Source organism: Clytia hemisphaerica, unplaced genomic scaffold (assembly GCF_902728285.1).
Source record: "Clytia hemisphaerica strain Z4C2 unplaced genomic scaffold, Clytia hemisphaerica genome assembly, whole genome shotgun sequence".
NCBI classification, from domain to species: Eukaryota; Metazoa; Cnidaria; class Hydrozoa; order Leptothecata; family Clytiidae; genus Clytia; species Clytia hemisphaerica.
In genome coordinates, this window is record NW_027103907.1 from 1062809 (window position 1) to 1082534 (window position 19726).

General features: G+C 34.6%; 2 protein-coding genes across 2 annotated transcripts; both read left to right on the forward strand.

Moving 5' to 3' along the window:
- The first annotated feature begins 5805 nt into the window (after positions 1 to 5805).
- On the forward strand, positions 5806 to 6999 carry LOC136809074 (uncharacterized). The gene is made up of 2 exons (XM_067065653.1): positions 5806 to 5898; positions 6111 to 6999. Exons 1-2 carry the CDS (start codon positions 5829 to 5831, stop codon positions 6980 to 6982), a joined length of 942 nt encoding a protein of 313 aa, XP_066921754.1. The 5' UTR covers positions 5806 to 5828; the 3' UTR covers positions 6983 to 6999.
- Positions 7000 to 10274: 3275 nt separating this feature from the next.
- On the forward strand, positions 10275 to 18243 carry LOC136809076 (cytoplasmic polyadenylation element-binding protein 1-like). Its single transcript, XM_067065654.1, has 13 exons — positions 10275 to 10491; positions 11678 to 11774; positions 12219 to 12796; positions 13138 to 13357; positions 13620 to 13724; positions 13950 to 14063; positions 14390 to 14485; positions 14884 to 15011; positions 15255 to 15369; positions 15700 to 15783; positions 16128 to 16222; positions 16710 to 16893; positions 17227 to 18243. The coding sequence occupies exons 1-13, from the start codon at positions 10489 to 10491 to the stop codon at positions 17286 to 17288; spliced, it is 1881 nt and encodes a 626-aa protein (XP_066921755.1). The 5' UTR covers positions 10275 to 10488; the 3' UTR covers positions 17289 to 18243.
- The last annotated feature ends 1483 nt before the right edge of the window (positions 18244 to 19726 follow it).

Below are 19726 nucleotides of genomic sequence, written 5' to 3' on the forward strand. Positions count from 1 at the left end.
CAAAATTTTGGAAACATCTCTGTGTCACAGATCTGGTGGGACTTCTTCCATGGGAAAATTTGGACAAAAGTTAGTTCGTCCCCGGTGGGAAAATACCTGATGGGGGAAAACTTCGTCGGGGAAAATTTTCGTCGGGAAAAATTTTCGTCGGGGAAAAATATTCGTCACTTGCTGGTAGTTGGTAAACGCATTAAGACCGGGGAGATTTTCGTCAGGGTAAAATATTCGTCATTTGGCCAAAATTTCGTCACTTTTCCCCGACGAAGTTTTCCCCGATAAGGTATCCTACAATTTCAGCCCCACTTGGAAATCGGTTTTTGTTTGCATCCCTATTCGAAATTCAGTGTTTAAAAATTGCACTCCAAACCCATCCCCACTAGATTTTTTAAAATTCTTACCCCCATTGGGATTTCAATAGGATTCTTTATCACCTCTGAGGTGAAACGTTCCACCGGGGCTGTGAGACAGGGGTGTTTTTTTCTAGGGACGATCAAATTTCTATTCAGGGATTTCGATAAAAGTTTTTGGGAAAAGGCTGGCTTGTGAGATAAGGGTGTTTGAAAAGAAAGACAATGAAGAATACGGATACGGTTAGAACAAGGGTAGGGTTAGAAGGATGGTATCTTTCGTCCCCGGTAGAAAAAAACTCTGGAATTTTAGCCCTACTGGGAAATTGTCTTTCATTTCATCCCCATTCAAAATTCAATGTTTAAAAATTATACTCCAAAACAATCCCCACTGGATTTTTTAAGCTTGGAACAATAGAATATTTATCCTCATTGGAATTTCAATAGGAATTTTCATTCTCATTGAGGAAAAAAGTTTCACCGGGGCTCTAATACAGGGGTGTTTTCATGCATTGATTGATTACGTATAATAATATTTGTATAAAGTTGTAGTAAGAGATACGAGCTTGAAGAAAAGAAGTTTTATACTCGTGAAACTGAAAAAGGAAAATGATCAAGACACCGGGGGGAAAGGAATGTTGTAACATGATAAAGCATTTTAAATGAGCATCCGAGTTATCTCCTAAGTTAGCATGGATAAATTCAAACGAGACGAAAAAGGAGAACAAATATTTTTTCTAAATGGAACAGAAATTAAGACCGACTAAATACAAAGGGAGTAGTTTTCCCTACCCATAAAAATTCAAAAGTATTTGTTTTTCTCCTCCCCTACTGCTTGTTCCATTTACTTAGTTGTAATAATTCTATTACGATGTCGATTTCATTTTTATTCTTTTCATCTTTTCATTTTGATGTGTTTTTTGTGTCTTAATTTAGTTCAAAGCAAAGGTCTTTCGAAATCTCATGGAATGGGATAGAAATAATCCCACGTACCAACCACCAAGTTTTGGGTATATGGCTTACAATTAAAATAATGTTTTATGCTTTTCTGTTTCCTATCCCGTCTTTTATACACGTTTTTTTATAAGAGCAAACTTTATAAGAGCACGAGGCTTCGATGGCCAAGATATTAAAAACAAGTAAGCAACATTTTAAGGCTTTGGAGAAAATTTCTTAAAGGATTTCCGATTTCTTAAAGGATTGAACACAAATACTCCCAATGGTGAAATTGAGAACTTTTTAACCTTTACCACCCCTTTTGTCCAGAACTTTTATTCCCAGCACGTCTTGTGTTTTTTTGTCGAAATAACAGTTTTACGCTTTCTGTCATAACTTTTGATATATTAAACCGATTCACAAAAGTAAGCCCATTCTGGAAAGTCCAACTATCCTGCTTTCCAAAAATGTTTAAGAACATTTTTAGCCTTAAAACTCAAAAAGTAAAGAACGTCGTTATGCTTCAAAAATTTTGGATATTCTTATAAAAAAATGTGTATTTCCCATCCGTTATTAGTGCTAGGGAAAATATATTTAAAAATTCATTTCCTTCTACCATAAGGCTTGCTGGTCAGGTTACTTAATTTCTTTGCTATGAAAAAGTAAATGTCGATCATATGTTTGGATTTTCGTTAAAAGCTTAAGCCATTATCGCTAATGAACCAACAGTTTATTCGCTGTCAAATTTACTCATTTTTCATTATATGTTTTTCTAAAAAGTCCTTTTCAAGCTTTCGCTGTTCTTTATATAGCAATTTCAATTAAATAAGTTAAAACATATTAAGTAAGCCAGAAATGACAGCAGGATGCTTTGAGACTTCTTCAAAGCCAAAGGCCATCAATTCAAGTTTAATGTTCATTTTTTTTCATCAGTTTTTCTTTTGCTTCCTTTGGTATCGACTGGGCTTATAAAATGAAATTTGGTTTCCAGCTCGATAGGGAATTCTATGCGGATATAAAATGTTGAAGCAGTTTTAAAAGCATCCGGTTTTAAATTTTAGGAAGGGGACACACCCTATTTTTTATTAATGATATGTCTTGGTGATGGAAAGGATATGACCAGACTGTTTTTATGATAGTGTAAGCACGAAATTACTATATTGAGAAATCGAGAAAGTTTTCCAAGAATTTTTAAACATATTTGGATCCGATGAATGACTTTAATACACTCTTCCAGAGAAAAAGGATCAATTTAATTTATATTTTGTCCGTTTATTTACATCTCAAAAGTTTTACATTAATGCTTTATTCATTTTATAGTAGACTTGTTTGGCTGACCCTCGTGTTGTTGATCGTTCAGAAGTTCAGTTCAAGTGAAGTCAGGCTGGTGCTATTTTGGATTCTAACCATCTTAGACATTTTTACCTTCAACCTATTCCGTTTTTACAAAAATTGGATTTAGGATAGGCACTAGTGGGCTATAATTTCGTGGATCAGGGTCTGGAGGGATGGTAAGGACTTCCCAGACGTGCGCTACTTAACAGTCGGTTTTTTATGTTCCACCAGTGCACCGTAAGGGTATGTTTTGACCAATGCTGCACTATAAGGGTATATTTCTACCCGTACCAATAATATAATATACTATTGTCTAAATAACTCAAATAGGCTAAAACCAACTATCCGCTAATTTGAACATATCCCTGACTGCCGATAGATATGAAATAGAACGTTATTGTTTCCTGCTAAAACGCCAGTGGCCGTGGTTCTTATATATAGATCAGCCCCAAAATTTAGCCTTTGGTACAATCATGGTCAAAATTCATACAGAATTTAGCTTATTTCCTCTTTTTTCGAAATTTGGAGCTCGGACGAGAAAGTTGCTTTTGGGCTAATTGATAAATTTATTCGAGTATTTCAATTTGGGAGGGGTTTATTGACCTCCAGACCATATTCTCAGAAGTTTCAAATTCTTGCTTTAAAACACAAATACTAGATTTAAATCTTTAGTGGCTTTTTCACTTGTTGTTCATTTTTAAAATCTTTGTTTTTAAATCTGTTGAAAATCTGCTGTTTTGATAACATAGAGGCCTTTTCTATAAGAATAGACTTTATAAGAATGTCCATGGTGAAAATGGCCAAATATTAAGAATAATGCTAAGAATATCATCATCACGGAATTTTGCTACTCAAGCTAAGAATGCCATTTTTAGAGCATTTTCAATTATGAATTGTCAATTACCCCCAAGTAAGGGGTATGCTTTTATGCTTGAGACGTAATGTACTAAATATTAAATCTAGTCTGAATTAGGATCCTAACCTAAGAATGCTGTAAGAATATTTTAGGATGATTTTCTCCAAAAAGTTAAGAATATCCATGATGAAATGGATTTACACCATTCTTATAAAAATAAGACCGTGTAATAAACAGGAATTTTGTAATGCAGATAAACACATTACCACTCCCTTTTGCTACCAGAATGTAGTTAAAAATGAGATTTAGCCTTGCACAGTGATAGTTATACTATTTTGCTTGATTTCCTGCAAAAGAGATCGTCCAACCTTTGACATGCATATTGGACTGGAGATTGAAAACTTTTTCGGTTTAACTTTTCCCAAAGGTCTTAAAACAATATTGGCGATTTGGTAAAGATTCTTCAGCCAGTTAAGGATATGTGGGGATTTATAAAAAATATAATTTTATAGTTTTATGAAAGTTTCTTAATTAATTGGAATCATAGACATATCCCCAACGAACTCTAACTTATATCGTCTACAATTTAATCAACTTTCATTAATATTTAAATCTTCTCAAAATTAAAAAGTACCATACAACCTTGTTAAGTACTTGAAATTGAGCCTTCAAAAGAAACTATGGTGGTTTGAGTGTTCATCTATCTAAAATCCAAGTTTACGTCAAAAATGAGAAAATTAGAATTAAGAGCTCATGAAAATTAAGCCTTTTTTGAGTCTACCCCAGTGAGTAACATCACTAGAAATTCACCTCACTGGCAAAATTTTGTAAGTTGGGAAGATGCAGCGAAAATGCAGCAAAACTATCGGATGAAGAATAAAAGGATTATCATGATGAGAATATTAGTAGCGACAGAACATTTGTTTCGTCAGAATAAGTCTTCGAAATAAATATTTTCTCCATCCTTTTTTCTCCATTCGTACGGGATGAGCTGGAGTTTTTATAAGATACTTCACTAATTGGTCATTTGAAGTAATAGAGATGACGCGTTCTTTAGAAAAAGTAACAAAATTATTTTTACTACATGTTAACGACCAACCAAATCGAATAAGAGCTTGTAAAAACTCCAGCTTGTCCCATTGTTATGCTTACTTTTTTCCCATCGAAGAAAAAAAGTATATTATTGTTTTTGGGGCCATTTTTCAGTTACCTAGTAACTAAGGAATAAGGAATAAGGTGAAGATTTTCTTTTTTTCATTCTATCTTAAAAGCCCTTCTTACACCAGCCCTTACTTAGCGCCAACCTCTTTTACGCCAGCCCTTATTACACTAAAGCTTCAGTTTTTCCCATTTTTAGGGCGGCTCCAATTTTATTCCAATCCTTTACAGGCCTTTACGCCGTCCCCTTATTGCGCATGCAACGAAAAATAACGCCAATAAGCACCGGCGTATAAAGGGCCGATAAGGTCCATCTGACTTTCCAACCGTGTACGTTATATATAAACGTTGCTCCTTTTCGGCTGGGTGGTGGCGACATTTCATTTATTGAAAATATTTGAATAACGCATTTTTCAATTATGTAATCAGACGTATGTTTTTTCCAAATACAATCTGATAAGCTTTTATTTTTTGGTGGAATCGTTTTCATTTTAAAAGAAGAAGTTTGTATTTTAAAAATTTGTACGGACTTTTCAAGACTTTGATATTCATCTAGCCGTACTCCATTTATTTCTCAATGTTTTTAGATTAAATTACTGGTCTTTTCTACGCTAAATTTGTAAATTTGTTTTATTTGTCGGTTGTCAATTGTAAGGTGTTGGTTTTGGAATTCTTGGTTTTTTAGTTTGTCATTTTTGTTGATTTTTAGTTTCGCCACTGCGTTGATTTATCGGCTTGCCACTTTTGTCATTGAAGTTCTTGAGGTTTGAATGTTATTAACTTGAGCTTAACATGTGTTATTTTGTTAGCTTTTTTAGATAAATAAGAAACTACGAACGTAATTCTAACTGCTCTTATTATAATTTAGTTTGTAGTAGAAATATGATATTAGCCAGGTCAAAAGGATTGAGCTCAATGTCCCTTTTTCAAGGTTCGGAAATATCTTCCAGAGACGCAAATTTAGTTTTTTATCCTTTCTTCCACCTTTCGAGGTGGATTTTGAAAAATCATAAATGCTTACATTTGACAAAAACCAAATTTTTATATAGGGTCTAAATGATCGTCATCAGCGGCACGTCCCTGTGGGCCGTCAATTCCCCTCCTTTCCGGAGGTTTAGAATGTAGCTTGCAGAAAATTTTGACTAAAAATACTCCTCTTTCATTCGCAGTGTAGACATAATAAAAACAACAAAACAATGCGTTCTTTGCTGGCAGTGCTGTGTTTATCATTCATTGTTTGTGAGGCAGCATCTATTGTCAAAAAAGGTAACAATTTCTTTTACAACTAAGTAGAAAAACAATCTCACAAAAATTCCCAGGATCACTCAAATTTTTAGGATCAGACAATATTTGCTTCTTTACAAAATCATTGCTCTAAAAGTTATTTACAAAATATTGGAATGCTGGTCATTTCTGAGCATCAGATGCAATTAGATACTGTGAAAAAGTTAATTATATCTCGAACATTTCTTTCGCAGATGCTTCTGTTAAGAAAGAAGTTCAACCAGAAGAAGATATAGAACCGGCCGTTATTTACACCGAAGCTGTTGTGGATGAGAACGGAAATGTTCTCGAAAAAGACACGATCATCAAAGGTTCTAAAGGACGAATGTTCATCAACAAAGATACATACGACAAGGAGACTAGAAAGCGCAGTACCGATACTCTAGTCCAAGGGTCTGACGGCAAAGCCTCGATTTATAGTACTGACATCAATGGAAAGAAGGAGCTTGTTTTGGTTGAAGAACCAGACGGTAGCATTGATGCTGTCGACGAGAAAGAACTTGAAGAGGCTCTGGAAGAGGAGGAGGAAGAGGAAGAAGCAGGAATGAAAAAGAAACGTGAAAAATCTGGCCCTGGAATCCTTCTAAGAGGTCCTGGATCACGATTTATGTTCGGTCGAAAGCGTGAAGGCCCTGGAATTCTTTTACGAGGCCCAGGATCAAGATTCCTGTTTGGTAGAATGGTTGAAGGTGAAGATAAAACCAAGAAAGAGGCTGGTCCTGGAATTTTACTTCGTGGTCCAGGTAGTCGGTTTTTGTTTGGCCGTGACCAAAAGGAAAAGAAAGAAAAATCAAATGAAGAATCAAGCAAAGAAAAGAAAGAAGCAGGACCCGGAATCTTACTGAGGGGCCCTGGAAGTCGGTTCTTATTCGGCAGAGATGCAAAAGAGAGCCAAAAGAAAGAAGCAGGCCCTGGAATTTTGTTACGTGGTCCAGGAAGCCGTTTTTTATTTGGTCGGGATGCCAGTAAAGACACTACTAATGCTGAATTAAAAACACTGATCAAAAAAGCTTTATCAGAAGCTAAGGAGAAACAATCAAAATCGACAACAAAGAAGAGTGAATAGATCTTTTGTACTTATTATATCGTGATAATGTGTGAAATTAAGTTTCGAGTACCCATGTCCGTCACCAGGTAGCCCAAAGTTTTAAGTTTATTAAAGTCTATTCACGATAAGTGTGCACTCTTTTTTCATTTACCTATAACTTTTGAAGGAATTCTTCAATCTTTACAAATTTGGTATCATTGGAAAGATATTAGTGAGTGGAACAATTTGAAATAAAAAATCTTTAAATAAATTCTAAAAACAAAGATGAAAATGAAGAAGAAAAAAATGAAGATCTTGTAGAAAGGTGCTATAACTATCATTTTCACTGAAGTGAATCCTTGATTATCGAACATTATCACTGTGAAAAAATTTCTCAAAAATAATCATTCAATCAATAGATATCAAGCAAAGTTATAAGCTGATTGACGTCTAAAAACGCTGTTTTCTGCTGTTTTTTGGGGTCAACCACTTATTAACTTTGTATCATAACTATATATTGAATAAATATTTTAGTAAAATTTTTTTACAGTGATGATCTCCTAAGATCAAAGAATCTCTCCAGTGAAAATGAAAGTTATAGCACTTTTCTACAAGATCTTCATTTTTTTCTTCTTCATTTTCATCTTCGTTTTTAGAATTTTTTTAAAGATTTTTTTATTTCAAATTGTTCCACTCACAAATATCTCTCCAACGATACCAAACTTTTAAAGATTGAAGAATTCCTTCAAAAGTTATAGGTAAAAGAAAAAAGAGTGCACACTTATCGTGAACAGACTTTAGAAATACGCTAAGCTCTCCTCGCCAATGGATTGAAACTGCTCCGTTAAACCTTTATTCGAATTTGAAAAAAACAAACACATTTTTTAGAAACTCTAATTGGTATATCAGCAGATAATAAAATTTTGAATAACGAGCAAATTTTCCTCCAACTGTGGTATTTCACCCCTCCAGTTCAACCCTCAATCAAAAACTTTTCTTCAGGCTTCTGAAATAGGGATGTAAATTTATGTTGAAGGCAATCGAATTCGTCTCCGGGTAAGGTTCAAAATTTTCAATAGAACTTAGACAGTGAAAAAAAAACAACGTGAGAATTTAAGTTTTTTGAATCGACCATGTCTTAATGAAAAGACTAGTATCTGAGTTGATAAAATTTCTAGACTGGCTCTTTTAAGCTAAAATTCCTATTCCCTACATTATCGGCCTTTAGAACGCCTGTCCTGGTTAAACGCAAGTCGTTCTCGCACCGGTCTTTATTCCAAAACGAGTGAACATAATCAATAAAGACGGGCCGACAAAATTTATGCACACTTATTGAGTTCAGAAAGTGTCTTATTTTATTTCTTTGTCACTTAGTTTCAGAAACCCAAGTAAAGGAGAAACTTTTTGTTCCTTTCTACTTCACTGACTATATCCAGTAGTGTCACTATATTTAATTATCATCACTACTTAATTTTATGTACATAAATAAAGAATTATTTTAACCAAGAAAAATTGTATTTCATAAGATGTTGAAAATTCGTGCCGTTGCATATTACCTTACTCAGTTTTAAGAACCCTAAGATTGTGGAACTCGAAGCAGGAGAGATTTTCTTCGTCTAGAGAAGGAAATTAAAGGTCTAACTGAATAAAAACAGCCTTCCAAATCCAAGCAACAACGAATTTTCTTAAATAGGATGATATTCCAGGTTCTTACTTGCATTTGAGATGAGCGTGGAAGAGCGGGAAAGAGATACCTTTATAATGAATGTTAACCTAAAATCAGGTTTATCTCAGTTGGTTTGGCAATACAAGGGTGAATCATGGTACAAGTTTGAGCCCTAGTGGCTGCTACCGAAATCTCACTAACGTTCTTCTTGTAAAATGATTAAGGAGAATAGCGTATCTCAACGGTTTCTCAAAGAAATCGGCGACGAGATTTACAATAGCGAGGGTTTATTTTGACCGTAAAGTGCGATACCGTAGGCCTGTACATAACTTGCCAAAACAAACCATGCAAGTAAAATCTTATGTACAGGCCTACGATATCGTGAACGGTCTAAATAAACACTTGCTTAACCTCGCTATTAGTTAAGTCAGTTACCATGATTCAGTAAGCAGCCCAAGAAGGTTGTCTAATACCCATATCAATAATAAATTAACCTTAGATCAGATTGTGATTGTTTTCTGCCCACCACGCTGAAGCTCTATAGGGATGGGTGAAAACATAACAATCTGACGAATATACAATCTCGATTTCGGAAGGACCGCGCTCGTTTCAAAGGACTGAGAATGAAAACAATGTTGCGTGATTGTGTTTGAAAATAGGGCGCCATATCAGGAAAATTTAATTTTTGACTTTCTGGTGCACAACAAGATTCTTGTTGTAAAAATCTTTGCGCGAGGACCATTTTCCTTAGATGCTTAATTTTCAAATACCTTCAGAACTTTACCGTGCGCGTAAGAAAATTATGACCAGCTGTTATCAGGTTATGATAACTTACATTTATAGTTAGCACAAGCTACAACCTGGCCTAGGCAAAAAAAATAGTACCCTTCCAGTAGAAACAAGGAATTTCTCATCCCCATCACCATTCGGCTCATAATTTTTAGTAAACCCTCATACCGGTCATTAAAACAGCGATGTCATTTAGTTTAGCAAATAAATATTTTTTATTATATTTTAAAACAAATACATTTTTTCTTTTTCCACCGACTCGTAATATCACGAGCCAAGAAATAATCATGAAAAAATTAATGTTGTCTTCTTCAAATTTTGTTTTTTTTAAAGAGTTAACTAAAAAGTTCCAGCATGATTCCTAAAAGAATTTGAGTCTAATGATTTTTATAAAAGGAATTATCTCAGTGCTCAGTGAAATAAATTTCTAAATCCTCAAGGGCCAACATATCAGATCTTAAAAATAATTCATGTAACATATTTTACTTCCAAAGCCATACCAAGTATTGTAAAACAGTAAAGAAATTGATCTACATACTCTATACTATCCAACATTGAACGCCGATCGATTTTTCTTATGACATTAGGCAGAATAATTATTGTAAATCTTTTATCCAAAATCTATTCGCAATGGAATACGTGCAAAAGAATTAAAGACAATAGAATGATTAAAGATTCCATTCTATAATCCATTATTTTGAAAAAGCTAAATTACCTCTCCCAAAAGGATATGATTAAAGAAATCATTTCATAGAATTGGTTGTAAAAAATATCGAAAGAGAAAGACAGGAAAATCAACATTTGAATACACTTGGGAATACAATAAGCAGTATTGTTTGCTATATAAAAATGTTAAAAACTTTTAAGAGATATTAAGGTTGTGTGTACAGAGTGGAGTGGAGTTAAGAAATTAGAAGGGAGAAAACTGACTGCACTAGAACAATTTTTTTGCGAAAAGAAACATTTCTACAAAACATTTAACATTGCATTTATTGGCTCCTGTATTTGTCGCTGCTACTTTTAAATCTGATTTAAATCAAAATTCGAATCAGACATCAAACAAGTTTGAAGCAACCTTCGCAATCATATTATGGTAAGAACTTTTTTTTCACGATCTTGACATCTATAACGTTGTTTTGAGACATGCCAATAATGCAAATCTTAAACCATTCTCGTTCTTTTGAGTTTTGACAGTTTAGTTCATTTTACACTTGGTGGTTTTTGGCAACGGGAGGAAATTATGAGCTAGTTTTTGTCAGGTTTTTAAATGTTATCGAGTAACGGCTCGCAAAGTAAATGGGTAGGAAGATTTCGTTTTTTGAAATTTTTTACGATGGTGAAATCTCAGGGTGCAGGTTTTTTATAAGAACAAAAAACTATATAAAATCATTAGACTTCGAAGCACAAATTATTCAGAACAAGTTTTAGAGCTTCTTTGTAAAATACCTCCACCAATGGTGAAATTGGGAACATTTTAAAAACAATTTTAGATCATTAGTTAAGAACATCTTGAAGGCTTCAACAACTTTGAATGTACTTTTAAAAATGTGTCTTTTTCTTACATTGGACGATATTTCTTAGTGGGGCGTGGATCCTAACGTGCGTGTTTTCGTTAAGCTCTAGGACGGTAATACATTTCCGGGTGGGTGTTGATAGTCTACTAGTAAAAAAAATTATGATAAAAATAGTCGCCCAAATTTAATGCTGAGAGTTTGATCACGTTAAATAGTGCATTACAATCAAGGCCATAATATTTGAGAAAAAAGGGAGAAATTCCCCAGGAAGTTTTGAAAACACAATCAATTTTTAAGTAATTAAAGTAGGTTCGAAGAGTAGAGTTTTAACGCTAGACTTAGGAATAGTCCAATAAGGCTCAGAAATAGTCTTGAAGTCTGCCAACCCATCCCAAATGGAAATATTCGATTGGATTAAAGAGTCCAAAATTGACTTTCTCGCCGGAACTTTAAATCTTGAAAAACGTTAAAATAACCCAAATTCTCAATATTACAAACCATGATTGTAGTTATTTCTTTTGAAGAGAACATTTTCCGAGAAGATTTTTATCACCGCATTTTCTGGTATATTATTTTGGATTGGTGTTCAAAATGATTGCTTGATTGATAGTTTACATAAATTATGAATAGAATTTACGGTAAAGAATATTCGCCGGCTAAAAGTAACGGAATTCAAGGCAAATGCTGACATTTTTACTGAAAATTATTATTGCAGTTGTATAGCATCTGATCGCTCTCAATAGAACTTTTTTTTCTCCACAATAGAGTTCATCAGATGATTTGTACAGTGATCTTGTCAACGGTGATCTATGTCATCGGTTGAGTCGCTTGTTGGATCCTCTTGCTGGCCAAAAAGACAACAGTAAGTTCTGATTCCTTTATTGAAAAATATGTAGTCTTTTTAATAACCCTGTCTCACTGATCTATTGAGAATCGTTTAGAAAGTTGGGTCAAATAACTACTCATTCATTAAGAATGAGAGTTCAACAGCGGGTTCAATCAAAAACAATTTTTGGGGTATTGTTCAGGCATCTCTTTCCAAAAGTAGGATGAATTTTAATGTATACGTTCCAACAACTTCGTACGAGAAGCAAAATATAAGAAACCTTTATAATCTTATCAAGGTTGAAATAGAAACGACCCCTGTATCATTGGGTTACCAAATATATTCTTACAACTTACAACCCTTTCACATCAAATCTAAGGACCAGTAGTTAAGCTATTGATATTAAATAATGTTTCAAGGAAAACCAAGTCATTTATTTCACTGGTTTTCATTTCTAATATTCACACTTCTTCGTTGTAGAATCACCACCTTATCCTCAATATCGTCGAGGTTCTAGTTCCAGTCCACCAGAGTATCAACCGCAACCAAGCAACGTTGCAGTACATGATGTTTTCAGCTCCAAGACAACTCCACTAAAACGTGACATGTCCCCACTTTTGAAAACCGTACCACATCAAAAAGCTGACATCTCTCCACCGCCCCACTCACGCCTACTTTCTAACTCTTTCTCAAACCGCTCACCGCCTCAAGATCACTCACCACCGCCCTTCTCCAACAACAGCAGTCTAAACTCATCAAGCCTCAATTCTTCAGGGAACACATCTAGCCTCAATTCAAGCTTCAATTCTAGCCTTAATTCAAGTCATAACAGTAGTGGCGCCAGTAGTCAGGGCGCTGTTGACCGCCGCCCACCCCCGAGCATCATTCAACATAACCATAACAACGTTAACATAGAAACATTACCTTATGGCACGCAACAACAGCACAATTCCTACTCTTCCATCTACCAATCACCTCCTCTCTCCAGACCGGCAAGTCCCAAACGCAACTTGGAATTCGAGAATCTGTCAATGGCTCAACTTTCATCTCTGGCTCCGGTAAGAAAATCTATCTTAGTTTTTTCACGAGTTCCTTGGTTGGGCTTCTTGAAAAAGACTTTGTAAGTAAAAAGTTGCACTTCGTATAATGGGGTTTTAGAGGTTACCAAATCTACTTTTCTGACATTTTCAAGCGGAAGCCTTAAGTAAAATAAGGAACAAGTGGATAGGTCCTCCTGTATTCTAATTGCCAAGTGACAGGCATTTTGATTGTTCTTTTTCACGAACAAAACAATTTCTGAAAGCTTTCAAAACAGGGATAACGCTAGTCCTGTAGTTATTTTTTTTAAACTTGACATCTTAAAAACTCCTAACCAAATTCCATCTTTTTCTTTCAATAGTATGGATGTTACAATGCACCGACTCCTCTTTCTTATCCTCATCAATTTGCACCTTCTCCATTGACCCCAACACCACCGGCCACACCCGATTGCGGCCTCTTGTCGCCGATCTCTTCTAACAATGAAATGGACATGGCACGACGAAGTCTTCATTTGTCACCTTTGACTGGCCCCATTTCGCCGACTGGTCCACCACCAGGATACACACCAGCTGATTATGGTGAGATTCCAATTGCAAGCATTTTATTACATAACTTGTATTAAAATGATATTCCAATATCTTGTATCGAACTCCTATATCGATAGAACTGTACACTTTGTAAAGGTAGGCTACTTTGACGGTTAGCTGAATTAATGGAATACAAAATACCTTGTCTTTTAGATTTTTCAAAAGTGTATGAAGCGTTCAAATGACAGTTGCTAATTTCTTAATGCGTTTATAGATCTATATTATCTTTTGACCTTCCTTCGATATTCCAAAGGTATGGACAATGTGTTGATGGATCCTCGTTGGGCAACAATGAATCAATATTTGGGTGATTCTAGAGAAATCATGGAATTGGAGAGAAGAGCCCAAATGCAGATCAGTAAGTCAACCCTTCTTTTTCATACTTCTAAGTCTTACATTGTTATTGGTGACAAACGAGCTACTTTTGTTGAATTAGCTCTTTCTTTGCATCCATGTGATCCTAAAATCTTTTCGTGTGGAGACATCCTTATAGTACTTATAGCATGCAATGAACACTATTCGAAACAGGGATGTATAAGTGAGTGAGAGAAATGAATCAATTTCAACTTTTCTTGTCTCATAGCATCGAATGATCCAACGTACACGTGGAGCGGTCAATTACCAGCACGAAATTACAAGAATCCAATCTATTCCAATAAGATCTTCTTGGGTGGTGTTCCATGGGACATCACTGAAGGTAAAATATTATTACAGGACGTCTATCTAACGTCCACCTAGTACGTCCGTCCACGTCCTTTTAGTGTCCATTATATTCTAAAATGTTAGATGAACACTAAAACAACGCTGTGAGATCGAATTGATTGAGGGTTCGGTTTTTTCTCGAACCCAATCTGCATTTCTTCGAAAATCGTATCTTCGTTGGAACTACACGGTTATGAAGCCATCTCGTGTTAGTGACTTTAGGTTTCTCTCCGCATGACATATCTCATTCTTCGATTACTTTTTCTATTATCTTAACTTTCGTGATAATACTTGATTTCAAACGATGTATTTATTTTTCAGCTGGTCTTCAGCAAGCATTTCGTCCTTTCGGTCCCGTCAAAGTTGAATGGCCAATCAAAGAAGTCAAATCGGATAGAAACACACCCAAAGGAAGAGGTAAGCCTGATTGGCAGCATCGATTTGAATCACTGATAATTTGAAATGATTATATATAGTACCCCCTGTCTCAAGTTAATACTTACTATGAAAGTACTAAGCAAGTGGCTTAAAGTACTACCGACTTTGGCCTTCTTGAGAAATCTCGTCATATTTCACAGGATTCAACTAAGTTTACAAGTCATCGTGGAAACTGTTTCAGATTTCTTTCCTCTCTTTACAGCTACTCTTCGGGAGTATCCATCACGCTTAGAACAGCATTTTTAGGATCTCTTCAGTAGTACTTGTCTTTACTCGTTAGGAGAGCTATTCTTTGAAACTCATACTGCACGAAAAGTTTATTTTAGTTGTCAAATTCCATTGCGTTCATTTAGATTCCCTTTTTCTATTCTCTTCAGGTTATTGTTACTTGCTTTTCGAGAATGAGAAATCGGTCAAAGCATTGTTGGCAAATTGCACTCATGATTTTTCATCGGGCGGTGATTGGTACTTCAAAATCTCAAGTCGTCGAATGAGATGCAAGGAGGTAACATCCATCTCATAATTCTTATATTCAAAAAAGCTGAAATTGCAATATTTGATTCACACCCTAGCAAAAGCTGCAGTCTTTTTTAGCCCAATAGAGACTTTTTATTTTTCGTAAACTTTCTTTTTTCAAAAAGAATCAAACTAGTGTTTTAACTAGTATGGACTGGTCCAGCTGCTGCCTTATCGAAGGTCACTTCACTTTGGAATCATTTTGAAATTTTCCTTCGTTTCCCAACCTTAGGTACAAGTCATTCCATGGGTATTGACAGACAGCAATTTCGTTCGTATCTCGTCACAAAAGCTGGACCCAAACAGAACCATATTTGTTGGTGGTCTTCACGGAATGATGAACGCAGGTAAGCAGTATCCCTAAAAATGGCAACCCTGTTTCACATGAAAGTGTTTTCTCCTATAGGCACAACACTTAATTGCAACATCTGAAACGTTAAATTAATGTCCAAAGAAAGCTGTCTTAAGCTGAGAAGAGTTGAGTGAAATACCCGTCGTGTTCTGTGAAAGCTCTCTCACAACGTAATTGTTGGGTTTTTCTAGTGACTATAATGAAACTTATAGTAATCTTAAAATTTGGAACAGTCAATACAATATCAACCTTTTTCCTAATGTTTCTTTTACTAGTATCAGAGTGTTTTTGCCTGTTTGACATTATTTAAAATTGACTTTCTTAGAATCATTGTGTCAAATAATGAATGATCTATTCGACAATGTCATCTACGCTGGTATCGATACTGACAAACACAAATACCCCATTGGTAAGTTTCCATCACGCAATAACGTCAAAAAGACGTTCATTTAAACGTCAATTTGATGTCCAGAGCGTGTTATACTATCAAAGAAAAAATAATGTTTTAGTCACACCATATCTCTAAAGGTCCTAAAAATTATTCCTTATTTGTTCGGTTCAATTGGTCTTTGCTTGGCAATGACAAAATTTCTTTCATAATTGTTTATAAAATATTGGAAAATTTTCCTCTGGGCGTTGCTTTCCCCATAGCTAAAGATGGGGCTGTTTTCAAAGGGTTTTGATAAAGCTGCTGTAAGTCCAGCGAATCGCTGCGAATTTATGCTAGTAATTTCTCTTCTTCTTCTATCCAAGGTTCTGGTCGTGTCACTTTCAGCAGCCACCGAAGTTTTATGAAAGCTGTTCAAGCCGCCTTCATTGAGATTCGAACCACCAAGTTCACCAAAAAGGTAGAGTGCGCCAAATCGAATTATTATCTGGCTAGAATCAATTTTCACACTTATCATAAGACCATTATCCTTATAACATTTAGATCGCAGAGGTTCCTTTTCCTCTTTCCCTATATACTATCACTTTAGAGAAATTCGAATGAAAAACCTGAAAGCGCCCCATGGTTTTTATTCTGCTTAGATCGCTGAAACAGGATGTATAATAAAGATGAATCAGAAAGATTTCACAGATTGAAAATCCTTTACTTGTAGCCATAAGCCCCGAATTGTGATCGAGCCTTATTTTCGAAGAATTAAATTTTCGGCCATACTTTTCACCTAAAACGGATTAAAAAGAGGCTTTTTGCACTGAAGTATCGTGTCTTCCTAGGTAAATTAGTAACTTGATATATAGACCTTGAACATAGATTCCAACGTAGATATTTAAGTATTTAGACTTGAAATATTATGTGCTAACTCAATCTATGAATCTCTCTTTTTCCTGCAGGTGCAAATCGACCCATACCTTGAAGACTCGATGTGTAGCACGTGTCACATCAACCCAGGCCCCTTTTTTTGTCGTGATCCAATCTGTTTCAAATATTTCTGTCATTCATGTTGGAATTGGCATCACTCGTTAGATCAATTGAGAGTTCACAAACCAATGACCAGGCATAGCAAAACTGGAGGAAGTAAGGATTAAACGATGTTTTAACGTTCATTTAACGTTCTTTTTAAACTTAAGATGAACCCGGGGATGAACCTTGAAGCAATGTGTGATCAGTGAAATTTCAACTTTTGGTCCTTAAAGAGGCTCCTGAGTTCAAAACCATTAAGTGAAAAAAAATTTCTATGTAACTAAGAATATCCCTGATAAAAATAGCCCCTCGACGTTTTTTCAAAGCCAATTTTGATTACTTTCTATAGCTAGACTTTGAAAAAATCAATCAAAACTGTTTTTTTATGAACGAACCTTGCTTTCCCATTCTCTTGGTATCTTGAAATTCACTACCTTTTCTTTATAGTGCAATCGACATGGTCAAATTATCCTGGAGAGATCTCAATCCTTTACATGGGCCGTAACTGAAGCAGCCTTCAAAAGACACAACATGAATTTCACGAAACGGATAAAAGATAAGATGACTCCAGTTATTTAGTTGCTTTCAGTTAATAGTTATTTAGATTTAGCGTTTTTTAACATTTTGGTTCAGTCGAAAGAAAAATTATAAAATATATTTTTTAAAAACATGAGAAAATTTTATAAACCAAAAATATTTTGAAAAGATTTATTTACAGTTTGAGAATTTTCTTTAAATCTTAATTTTTAGATTTTCAACGATTTAGAATTTCAAGAATTTCAATTTTTCAAATAACATCTTTTCTGTACTAGGCAATTGACACAAAGTTAGTTTTCTTCTTTCAGAAGTCAAACAAGTTTTCCAAAGAGATTTATAGGCTCGATTGACTTCGCAGTATCTTCAACGATGTAGAAAACGTATTTTTCAAACTTCAAAAATCTGAAAGTCAGAAAGGAAACTTGTGAAAATTTCAATTTTGACCTTTTTTCTTCTGTTATTTTACACTATATTATATGTTGGTTTATTTTATTTTCATGATTTATTTTAATTCTCATATTATTAGATTCGAAGGTCCAAGGTTGAATTCTAAACCAATTTTTGGGAGAATTTTCCGACAGGCCTCAACCTCTTATATATTATCCGAAGAAACCTTTTAAAAAACAAACAACTTATTTTTATCATAAACTATTTTTCAACCATTTTTAAAAACCCCAAAAATATATTTTAATTTTTGTAACTTTTTTATATACTTAGGTTAGATTCCCAGAGTTAAAGCTTTAGTGCCAGACATTAGAGCAGTTTTTAAACATTTATATCAAACAATTTTTTCTATATCTTAGTTTTACATTTTTTATAAGCTCAATTTAGTAGAAGTAGTCAAACACGTTTACATTTTTTGAGTAGTTAGCTTCTTTAAATTATCGTGTTTCAGGCAAATGAAAATACCAAAAAAATTGATTATAACTTTTAAATGAAATTGTATTTTTTTTCTTTTGAACAAGGGACAGTTATAGGGCTTATTGTCTCTGGTTGTTCTTCAATAACTGTTTGAACGTAAAGCTGTTAAGGCAAGTTTGAGATTTAGCTGGGTGTGCAGTTTTCATAAAAAATATTTTCATAAGTATCACAAAGAAACTTTTTTTTAAATCATATACTGCACGTCAAAATTTCAGAATTTCCCAGTATACATTAAAATTCAGGCGTAAACTTTCGATCTTTCGATTTTTGAAAAAAAAAGTTTAACTTCTTTTTATCGCATGTTTAAGATAATGCTTGGATATTCTAGACCATAAAATTTAAGCATTACTGTGAAGAATATGCTAAAACTCAAAATTGAAAGCATCTTTATGAGTCATGCATTAAGCACAAGTTAACTGTATAATCAAAAATCAAACTAAAAACCAATTTGAAACATCTCATCATCCCAGATTTCTTAGATGACTAAGAAATCCTCAAACTTTAATTAAAAAAACTTTAGCATTAAAGGTCTTATTTGATTAATAAAAGCATTCTAGCTTAAGAGTTCCTCTTATACTTAAACAGCCCCTTCTCACAGACACTGGAAACCCTTCACTCGGAAAAATTGGCCTAGAAAATATCGTCCCCAGTGGATAATTATCATCGATTTGTTGTCCCTACTGAAAATAATCAAATAAATCAATCAATCCTCACTACAAAAAAATTCATACTTTTCCAATCCCCACTGAATTTTCTGACGTTAAAACAAAATAATCGAAATCCCCAGCCATAAAAGGTATGGGGTGATATTCCTCATCGAGTTTCAGTCCGTTATTTTAACCCAAGGGGGGGGGGCTGTTTCTGTTCGGGTTTGAAACTAATGTTAATAGCTCCTGAAATAATACTTTTTAGGATGATTTTTTTTGTAAATTCCTAACTTTTATTTAGCTTCAAGTTTTGAAATAAATTGACACCTAAAATTTTTTTGAAACATTTCCAATACAAATTCATTTTTTATGTCAAATATGTAATAGTTATCCCACGGTACCGAGTACAATATGGGATGTATTTTTTTAGTTCCGATAAACATTATTTTTACATACTCTTTTGATAATTTGTTGCAAGGATACTTGTATAGCGAAGCTTCGCTTTGAACGGTACGTACAATATGAAATACAGTATTTATGTACGCGTTTTTAGCCAATCAGATTGCTCATATTTTTCATGTTGATGATGAGTTGTTTAAAACGTAATTCATATTTACGATAAAATAAGCATTTTAGATCGGCATACCGGATAAGTGGGATGGGGGAACCTGGGAACCTAAAATGGGAACCTAAATGAACACCTGAAAAGTGGGATGGGGGAACCTAAGTGGGAACCTAAATGAACACCTGAAAAGTGGGATGGGGGAACCTAAGTGGGAACCTAAATGAACACCTGAAAAGTGGGATGGGGGAACCTAAGTGGGAACCTAAATGAACACCTG